The 10,351-nt window shown below is 47.3% G+C and overlaps 1 protein-coding gene across 1 annotated transcript; it reads left to right on the top strand.

The window, feature by feature from the left end:
• The first annotated feature begins 271 nt into the window (after positions 1–271).
• LOC133469098 (cytochrome P450 26A1) lies at positions 272–5,606 on the top strand. The gene is made up of 7 exons (XM_061755719.1): positions 272–2,743; positions 2,833–3,057; positions 3,466–3,747; positions 3,853–4,002; positions 4,373–4,507; positions 4,608–4,754; positions 4,845–5,606. Exons 1-7 carry the CDS (start codon positions 2,480–2,482, stop codon positions 5,181–5,183), a joined length of 1,542 nt encoding a protein of 513 aa, XP_061611703.1. The 5' UTR covers positions 272–2,479; the 3' UTR covers positions 5,184–5,606.
• The last annotated feature ends 4,745 nt before the right edge of the window (positions 5,607–10,351 follow it).

Consider the following 10,351-nt stretch of genomic DNA (forward strand, 5'->3'; position numbering starts at 1 on the left):
TATTATAATTTTTTTGTTTTTTTTACACAAAATCTTAAGTCTTACAGCACCCTGCATCTGTGGCAGTCAATCATCGAAGCTCCACTGTATATCCTACAAATACAATCCGTCCACTCGAGCTGAATGACTGTTTTGGTTGCAGCAGCACCTTCACACTGTGGTGACCCCTTAAATGAAAACACGCAGTGTGCCAGAATAGACAGATCCATGCGTGTAATGAGTCATTGTAAAAGCAGCAGCCAGACTGTCTCACCGCTGACAGATTGGCCCTGCCGTGGACACGTAAACACGCGCGCACGCTCCCGGAACGCATCCCCCATCCCCCCACCCGCCCGCAACCGACACGCGCACTGCATTTCGACACGCGCACACATGCAGACATTAGGCAGGTTACAAATACTGACTTATAAATGCAGTGTTTATTTACATGTGGCGTTGTCGCCCAGGGATAACCTTGCGGTGCGTGAGTGTGCGCTCCTGGTGCATCGCGACGTCTGCAGCCACTGACCCAAAGTTGAACCCAGCCGCGCACACACACACACGCAAAGATATCATTTTTATAACATGGACGCGCGCAGGGCGAGGGCGAGAGAGCGAGAGAGAGATGGTGGGGGTTGAGAGTGAGAGCAGGTTAAAGTCTTCTTGGAGATTAGGAAGAAGTTCACTGCTGAAAGTAGCCCAATAAAAACTGGGAGTCAAGCTGAGGTCAACGCAGGTTTCCAGAAAGTGTTCATCTTGATTTCATTTTGAATGACAAAATCTGTGAACTAATTTGATTTTACTTTTTAGAAAATAATAAGGGCAAAGATGTCTACACAGGGTTGTGCAAAGTATTTACTGACATTGAAATCATTAATTTGACTATATGTTCAACCTATATTGAATTGAATACTGATCAACTTTATTGTTTTAGCAAATAATCACGAACTTGGAGTATTATGGCTGCAACACGTTCCAAAAAAGATGGGACAGGGTCAGGTTTACCACTGTGTTACACATCACCGTTTCTTTGAATAACATTCAATAAACGTTTGGGAACTGAGGACACGAATTGTTGAAGCTTTGTCGGTGGAATTCTTTGCCATTCTTGCTCGATGTACAGCTTCAGCCGTTCAACAGTCCGAGGTCTCCGTTGTCGTATTTTACGCTTCATAATGCGCCGCACATTTTCAGTGGGAGACAGGTCTGGACTGCGGGCAGGCCAGTCTCGTACCCGCACGTGCAGAATGTGGTTTGCCATGGTCTTGCTGAAATAAGCAGGGGCGTCCATGAAAAAGATGTCGCTTGGATGGCAGCATATGTTTCTCCAAAACCTGTATGTACCTTTCAGCATTAATGGTGCCTTCACTAACACGGCCCCATAACATCACAGATGCTGGCTTTTGAACTTTGCGTCCATAAAAAAAAAAGCAATTTGAAATTTGGACTGGTCGGACCAAAGAACACTTTTCCACTTTGCATCGGTCCATCTTAGATGATGTTCCAAACAGGTGTTCGATGAGCATTCCTCAACTTTTTTTCGCCACCTGTCCCATCTTCTCTGGAACGTGTTGCAGCCATAACATTCTCAGCTCATGATTATTTGCTGAAAACAATCAAGTTGATCCGTTTGAACATGAACTATCTTGTCTTTGGAGTGTATTCAATGGAACATGCTTTGCACATCATTGGATTGTGTTTTGATTGATGTTTAACACAACGTCCCAACTTCATTGGAATCGGGGTTGTACACTGCACGGTACTTTCGGCGTATTCTGGCACGCGTCTAAAAAAAATAATACTGCATAATATATAGTATATGAAGCGTCAAAACCCAATATAGCAGCTTTTCTGATGCAGTGTGCTCCCCAATCGCTTGGTGTGTGGTGAAGAGTTGCCGATTGAAATTGGTCCACTTCAGTTTTTTGGACCCTTCCTCTCCAAGTGCATTTGCGAGGTCCCACGCCGATGTCGGACAAGAAGGCTCCCGAGTATGAGGCCGAAGGTGTTGATTTCGGCTTGAGGTCGGGTCAAACTCCTTTTTGTTATTATTATTATTATTATTTTTTAAATTGTTTACATTTGATTTACTTGTTTTAAATCTCAAATTTGACGGGTGCTGGGATTCAATTTAGCGGTACTTGAGCATATATGGTTGCAAGGAAATAAAAACAAATATATAGCAGACGTTGCAGTAAAATAAGAGCAGAAAGGTGGGGGGGGGAAGGTGTGAATGACACCCAGGGAGAAGGATTAAGAGGTTGAGCGAAGCATCTGCAACCGTGCTTTGGTCCTGCTGATCCTCCAAGCAGGACTCCCAGCCAAGCTCATGAGAGTGTAAACGAGCAACGCGCTTCTTTTGTCACCTTTTGTGCGTGCGTGCGTGCGTGCGACAGGAGGGAAGGATTAAAAAGATGTGCGAGGAAGGGCCGGGCCGGGCCGGGCCGGGGGGCGGGGCCCAGCGACACCCACAATTAAAGATGAACTTTGAGTGAACTAAATGATCTTCGGGAGGAGAAGGTCCGCTATAAAAGGCGGGCCGGGAGCGGCCGGCAGCCTCACTCGCTCGACGGCCATGGCTCCGAGCACGCTGCTGGCGACCTCGCTGTGCACCGTCGTGCTCCCCGTTCTGCTCTTCCTGGTGGCGGTCAAGCTGTGGGAGGTGTACATGAGCCGGGGCCGCGATCCCAGCTGCGCCAGCCCGCTGCCCCCCGGCTCCATGGGCTTGCCCTTCTTCGGGGAGACGCTGCAGCTCATCCTGCAGGTAAGGCCGCCGAGGCATTGGCTCATTCGTTCATCGATCGATTGATCGATCGATTGATCGATCGTGCCCCCCCACCCCTCCCCCCCCAGAGAAGAAAGTTTCTGCGCATGAAGCGGCAGAAGTACGGCTACATCTACCGGACTCACCTCTTCGGGAACCCCACGGTGCGCGTGACCGGCGGCGACAACGTCAGGCAGATCCTCCTGGGGGAGCACAAGCTCGTGGCCGTCCGGTGGCCCGCGTCCGTGCGCACCATCCTGGGCTCGGACACGCTGTCCAACGTGCACGGCGCGCAGCACAAAACCAAGAAGAAGGTCAGACTCTTCGGCTCGTTCGAATTCGGTCGCGCGCTTGATATTTCAAAGAGGGGAGATGACGTCACGCTTGCTGACGCGGTGAAATGGAAAGCTTGTCCGTTTTCATATGAAAAGAAAACGCAGCAATGTAATTCAGCATGAGGCTCGCTTTTTTTTTTTTTCCATTTGAATGAGACACACGACTTATTGACGGTTGTATTGAAGATGATCCAAAATGGCAGGGAAAAAAAATCGTTGACGTGATGTCATCGCCAAACCTCTGAAGAACTTCCACCGACCGATTGACTGTAATATCCCGAATATCTCCGCCAACCTCATGGGTTCGTCTCGATATTGCGAGCTGGATCGAGCGAGGAAATCGGTACGCTTATGACTTGGATGTCACCGATTTGTCCCGACGTCTAGGCCATCATGCGGGCGTTCTCCCGGGAGGCGTTGGAGCTCTACATCCCGGTCATCCAGGAGGAGGTCGGCGCCGCGGTGGGAGACTGGCTGGCGAGGGATTCCCGCGTGCTGGTGTACCCGGAGATGAAGCGCCTGATGTTCCGCATCGCCATGAGGATCCTCCTGGGCTTCCGGCCGGACCAGATAAAGAGCGACGAGAGGCAGCTGGTGGAGGCGTTTGAGGAGATGATCAAAAATCTCTTTTCTCTGCCCATTGATGTTCCTTTCAGTGGATTGTACAGGGTAAGAAAACCAAGTTTTGCTCGACCCTTGACCCTTCGCAACGGACCCCCGGATGGAGGATATTCGCCGGTGCTGTTTTTGAAGCTCTTCTTCCGCGTCCTTCAGGGTCTTAAAGCTCGGAACTTCATCCATTCCAAGATAGAGGAGAACATCAAGAAGAAGATACAAGAGTCCCCGAAAGAGTCCAAACACGGAGACGCTCTGCAGCAACTCATTGACAGCTGCAGCAAGAACGGCGAGACGTTTAGCATGCAGGTAAACATGACCTCGGGAATGATTGGCACTTGATATCCATTCAAAGGGCCAGGAAACGTAATGTTTTGTCCGAATGAAATGAAATGAAGTTCCCTGATTCTGAAGGTGAGAATTTGGTTTCTAGGATTGTATCGAGACGGCGCGAGCGTCAAGGATTTGAATGAGTCGTTAGCAGCGTGGACGCGCTTTTGCATCCGCAGCGTTTCAAGGGCGACGCGGAAATTGGGCAACTCGCACGGTTTTTCTCAAGCTTTAGCTTGACCGTTCTGTGTTTTTTTTACCGTGATTAAAAAAAAACAGAAGTTATGGCTCCGAACCTGGGAAAATAACGCATGTCGTATACTAAACAAAGACCGTGTTCCTTTGACAGGCTATCAAAGAGTCCGCGACAGAACTGCTGTTTGGGGGCCACGAAACCACCGCCAGCACAGCCACCTCTCTGATTATGTTCTTGGGCCTCAACCCTGAAGTGGTGGAAAAAATGAGGCAGGAACTGATGGACAAGGTCGAGTCGCGTTGCTGTAAACGCTGAGAATTTCGCTCGTCGTGTCTTAATTCCTCACACTGCTCCCGTCCGTCCGTCCGTCCGTCTCCTTTGTGTTCAGGAGGAGCAAGGGATGCAACTCCGGAATTTGAACATGGAGTCTTTGGAGCAGTTGAAATATATCGGTTGCGTGATTAAAGAGACGCTGAGGATTAACCCTCCTGTCCCCGGAGGCTTCAGAGTGGCACTGAAGACTTTCGAACTCAACGTAAGTTCCAGATCGTTCGTTCGTACGTCGGTCGGAGCTCGCTGCGGATTCCCGAATACTCATCGAATGCTCCACCTTTTCGCTTTACAGGGATATCAAATTCCCAAAGGTTGGAACGTCATCTACAGTATCTGCGACACCCACGACGTGGCGGACATCTTCCCCAACAAAGAAGACTTCCAGCCAGATCGCTTCATGACGAAAGCTTCCGCAGACTCCTCGAGGTTCCAGTACATTCCCTTCGGCGGGGGCTCAAGGATGTGCGTCGGGAAGGAGTTCGCCAAGGTCCTGCTGAAGATCTTTCTGGTGGAAGTGGTCACCAAGTGTCACTGTACTCTGTTGAACGGGCCACCCATGATGAAAACGGGACCGACCGTTTATCCCGTGGACAATCTGCCGACCAAGTTTACCCGCTATGTTCAAAATTAAATGAAACTCGCGTTCTCAATCGGCGGAGGCTAAAACGTTCTCGAGAGTCGCAAATGATCGTTTTGACCTAAAAAGAAACTATTTGGGAGCGCTCGGGTGTTCCGAGGAACCTCACCGAGTAGTCCCCCGTTGTTTTGATTTTGTATTTTTTTTTTTCAATGACCTGTACATACTGTAAATATTTGGAAAGCATTTTATATTGTGATGTGGTGGATTTGTATATATCTTCTTTTTTTTTTAAAGATGAGATCAAACTAAACGAGAGGCACTATCACACATTGGAACACTTTAATCAGCTCAGTGGTGTATCTTTAGGATTGTGTACATATACTGCATGTAGAGTTTGTATCTTTAACGTCAACTTATTTAAGTGATGCTACGTTGTATTGGCTTTTTATTTAATAAAACCTTTTTTTTGCGGATGATCCTTGTCGACAGAAAATATACTCACTGTCAAGCGGTTCTCTTTCACTTCAGTGAATCATTATTATTCCTAATGAGAAAATGAAAGTTGTCGACGGAGGCGTCAGCGAAGGTTTTTCGTTCACGTTCAACAACATCCGGTTGCGATGTTGGACGATAGCCCGCATGCAGTATTTAAGCTATGCGCACAGGGGGGGCGGGTGGTCCTCACGCCATGCGTCCCGTTATCAATACATCGAGAGGGAAAAGAAAATGGTGGAGAAATCTGGGAGACAAAGCAAAGTAAGAGGGGCTGATGACCCTGGCAGATGATCAGACTTGAGGGTGAAACAGAGTTCAGACTGATCAGTTCACTTTCAGGCCACTGAACCAATACAGACCTCCAGTGGAACAGCACAAATGCTCCAGCACTCCCGCGTGTCCTTCAAGGCCAGGCAGAAAACCCCGGATGATCACAAATTCAATACATTGCTGTCGAACTCGGATCTGATCACGCAAACATGTCGGAATATTTACTTAAACAGGCAAGAAGACCGAAACTGCCGACTGACGCAAACTTACTTCAGCCTCTCCTGAACTGAAATGATGCTTTTGGCAGTAATTTTGCGTGGGAAGGTCAAAAAAAAAAAAAAAATGTTCCACGTTGAGGGAAGCGGCCTACATTTCCGTCCATCAATCGTTCAAAAAAATTGTTTTGGGTTTTTTTTCTTGCCACGCAGGCCACTTGAAAGTTTAGTTTTTGGCTATTAACTGTATGATTTATTTGTTTTGATTGCACCTTTGATTTATATGGCTAAATAAAATATCTCCCATAGTAAACAGCTTCATAAAAATGGTGTGAGTTGCCCAATTTACGTGTGGCCCTGCAAACGCTACGTGTACGGGTGCACTGAACTCATCACACGATCGGAATAATGGCAAAGACGTGCAATAGCTCAGACGGTTGGACAAATTCGGATACGTCCATTCATATCTGAGCCATAACGAAGCTCTCGCCAGTGGCGTTCGCGAGGAAAGAGGACCCCCCTCATGTATGGTTGTTTTCACGGGGGGGGGGGGGCGATTTAATCCTGGGGAGTCAAAAATGTATTTAGCATCTTCAGAAAATAAGATCGCAAATCATGAAACTCGATTTGAACGCCAAAGACATTTTGGACAAGTGGCAATAATTCTCCTATCAGCGACATTCAATGAAATTCCATCGGTCAAGCGATATGAAAATGAGCCGTGATTCAGTTTCCTTCTCAGCGTCTCCAAAGGGCAGCCGTGCTTCGGCCTTCTTCTCACGTTGCTTTTCTCCGCGGTGCCGTTGTGATTTAGCCCCCCAGCCTCTTTCCGCTGCGTGACGACCAGCCCGGCATTGTACTCGTGTCCACGGCCGAGGTTTATTACAGCGCTCCTCGCCATGATTGGATCCGCCGATGCTGGACTCTTGTACTTTTTTTGTAAGTCATTCTGGATACGAGTTTCAGCTCAACGCCAAAATTGTGACAGTAAATTGCAGCTGACACCTTTATGTGCCGCTCTCCTATCCCCCGGTGGTCCGGCCCCCCGAACGATGCGAGTGAACTTTGCCACTTCTTCTCACTCTAAAGAACATCAGTTTCCTTCCATTGTTCCCTATCGCCCGGCGAAGGCAAACATTTGCAGGGCAAGACCATTTTTTGGTCCAAATTTGTGACTATTGTCAGGAATTGACAACATAGTGAGAAAGAGCATCGCGAGTATCTTTCTGCGAATGAGGTCACAAGGCCCGGACACGGTCTGCAGTAAATCAATGTAAATATAGCGCAGGCCAAGCGGTTACTACACCCGGCCGGCATTTTTTAAGGCGAACCGCTCAGTTGCTATGGATCGTCGGAGAGCGACGGCTGGCGGAAAGCGCAAGTCAAAAAGTACGATCAAAATGCTCTCAGATGAATATGTACACGTTCACACTTTGGTATTAAACGGCATTCCCCTCCCTCTGCAAGATCTCATCTAATCTCAGGCGCCGATGGTGCGAGACTACTGCCAACGAATCATTTGAATATCTGCTGCCATTTGACCAAACTTGTCTTGTTTCCAACCAAATTTGCTTTGTAGCAGACGAGGAAAACAAATGTCATCAAGAAGTCGTTCCAACGGTGATGGTACTTCATCGGTCTCCTCGAAGCTGACCAGGAATCCAAAGGGAAGTTATCTGATCGCATAGGCCAGGTCATTGAGAGTCAATCGACTTCTTGCAGCTGGTCTTGCCTCCGCCGGTCCCCGCTGTGGCCTAATAGGAGTGCTCGATAAGAGATGCTAATGGAGTCGTTAGCGTGGGAGTTAGCGTCTCCCTGTGATTATTCATAATTGGAGAGCTGAGAGTTGTCTGTTGACAAGTTCGCCGGGTCGGCTGGAGGTCAGCGCCCCGGAAGGTGGGGGGGGGGGGGGGGGGGGACTCACGACGACACTTCTTTATCATATTATCATACAGTATGTATTCTATTCACATCACACAATTGCCTCGAATCGATATGAGTGATTCTATTCATCTATATTGTCTATATTTAAAGTTTCCACCTTTTTTTGGGCGGGGGGGGAGGGGGGGGGTACAAAATTGGCTGAAACCAGCTGGCGTGCCAACTATTGTTCCTACGGCCATCGGGACCTCAACCGCCAGCAAGAGAACTAAATCTCGCACTCCGCCACGGTGGAGCGATGGAGCCATGCAAGTGTGCGGTGCACATTGCCGGATGTCGAAGATGACGACGACACTGAAGAAGAATGGCCACGAGGGCAGCTTGCAAAGTTTGTGTGCACTTTTTGGGTGTATCCCGTAAAGATACTCGTTTATTCTTTTCACCGTTGTAAGTTACGGATGCAGCTCTTGTTTTTTGTTCTACTGTAGAACAGGGGCAAGACGTAATGCTAGTAGTCAGGCCAAATGTTTTGTGCTTTCATATATTGTGCAGAGATTTGCCATTTCAGGTTACAGAGGGGAAGAACTCCCCCGCCATGGAGTTGGAGGGCTTGAAGAGGCGCCTTGCCTTGTTGCAGAGGAAAGGTGTCACCGGACCGCCACTCTCAAAATAAGACATTTCTGAGGGAAACCGTTAAGGACCTTTGCCACCGGTTTGATTGGCATCTGGCAAAAGGTAGTCTTACCTCTGCGTTTGTCACGTGTATGATTGGCCGTGCATGTTTCAGTTTTTTTTTTGACATTGAAGGTCTAATCAGACAAAGGTATTTGTAAGCACTGGACTGATAATGATTTTCCTTCCAGGACTCAAGAAGTAGCTGCTGGCCCTGTCCATTTTGATGTCTTGAACGTTGCTTCAGTATTTTCACGTAAGATTCTTTCCTCATGACACCATTTATTTGGTGCAGTGCACCAGTCCCTCCTGTAAAAAAGCAACCCCACAACCACCCCCCCCCCCCGTATTTGGGATGTGTTCTCCGGCTTGCGAAGCTTCCCTTTTTTTTTTTTTTTTTTAATCTCCAAACGAAACGGTGCTCATTATGACCTAACAGTTCAATTTTGGTTTTTCAGACAACGGGACACGTCTCCGACAATTAAGGTCTTTGTGTGTATTTGCAAACTGTAATCTGTCTTTTTTGTGTGTGTTTCTTTTGGCGTAATGGCTTCTTCCTGGCAGAGTGGCCTTTCAGCCCATGTATTCGTATTCAGTATTGGTTTCACGGTGGATAATGACACAGTCTTACCAGCATATTCACACGTTCTTGGGTTGATCTGCACATTTGGGACCAAAGCACATTGCTCTCTGGGACACAGAACCTGTCTCCTTCCTGTGCTGTATGATTGCCGGACATCGATCTTGGGGTCTCATAAGGTGAAACAAAACCCAAAAACCAGACAGCAGCAGCAGCAGCATCGAGGAAAGTGAACCAGTGAGCTAGAACAACGGCAACAGATTGGGGGAAGCAATATATTCTCCTTAATAATAATCCGGGTCAAATGCGTTGCGTTGAGCCAGCCTAAAAAGCGCACATTTCTGGCGTTCAATCTGAAAAAACACATAAAATGGATTTATTTCCCTGTTTGCTAATTCAGCTTTTTTTAAAATGTATTTATTCATTTTTTTAACTCTATTCGCAACATTATCAAAGCTATGGGAACACTTTGATTCGATCACATAAATTGGGCCGATCCTAGCAAGCTCTTAAAAAAAACCAACATGAAATATTTCACGTGATTTTTTTATTTTTATTTTTTTGTTCAAGCATGATGTAAGGACATTTCCGACACTTCTTTCTTAAAGGCCATTACTGTAATCAATGACCCGTACCTCAACCGATCGCGCCTCCACCTTGTTGACACTGTCGTCACCTTTCCCAAGTTCAAATTCCCAGTGCTATTGTGATGTTGATTTTATAATTATCTTTGTCGTGTTGGCCTTTTGTTCATACATTGGCATTGTCACCCCCCTTTTCTCCCCCCCCCCTGCAGACCCTTTCTCATTGTCAAATTTATTCACGTTGTTCCTGTTGTTCTTATAGTTGCGAACAGTTCTCAGTGAGATGCTGTTCTTTTTGTATTGACTACACTTAGACTAGACTGCATTGTTTTGGTTAACTTCAGGAGCTTATGTTCTCCTGCTCGTGTCACATGACCAGTTTCAACACCCAGGTTTTCTTTCTTTCTTTCTTTCTTTCTTTCTTTTGCATTTTAAGATTCACCAGGCTCGCCTGTGGTTAGCGATGAATCGACTGCCGTCAGGAGTAACTCGATGAATTGTGACGTGTATAGATCTACGAGA

The sequence above is a fragment of the Phyllopteryx taeniolatus genome, chromosome 19 (assembly GCF_024500385.1).
Source record: "Phyllopteryx taeniolatus isolate TA_2022b chromosome 19, UOR_Ptae_1.2, whole genome shotgun sequence".
NCBI classification, from domain to species: Eukaryota; Metazoa; Chordata; class Actinopteri; order Syngnathiformes; family Syngnathidae; genus Phyllopteryx; species Phyllopteryx taeniolatus.

Coding starts and splice junctions, on each gene's coding strand:
- LOC133469098 (XM_061755719.1), top strand. CDS start 2,480: ATGATCTTCGGGAGGAGAAGGTCCGCTATAAAAGGCGGGCCGGGAGCG. Junction 2,744..2,832: donor CGCTGCAGCTCATCCTGCAG/GTAAGGCCGCCG, acceptor CTCCCCCCCCAG/AGAAGAAAGTTTCTGCGCAT. Junction 3,748..3,852: donor CTTTCAGTGGATTGTACAGG/GTAAGAAAACCA, acceptor CGCGTCCTTCAG/GGTCTTAAAGCTCGGAACTT.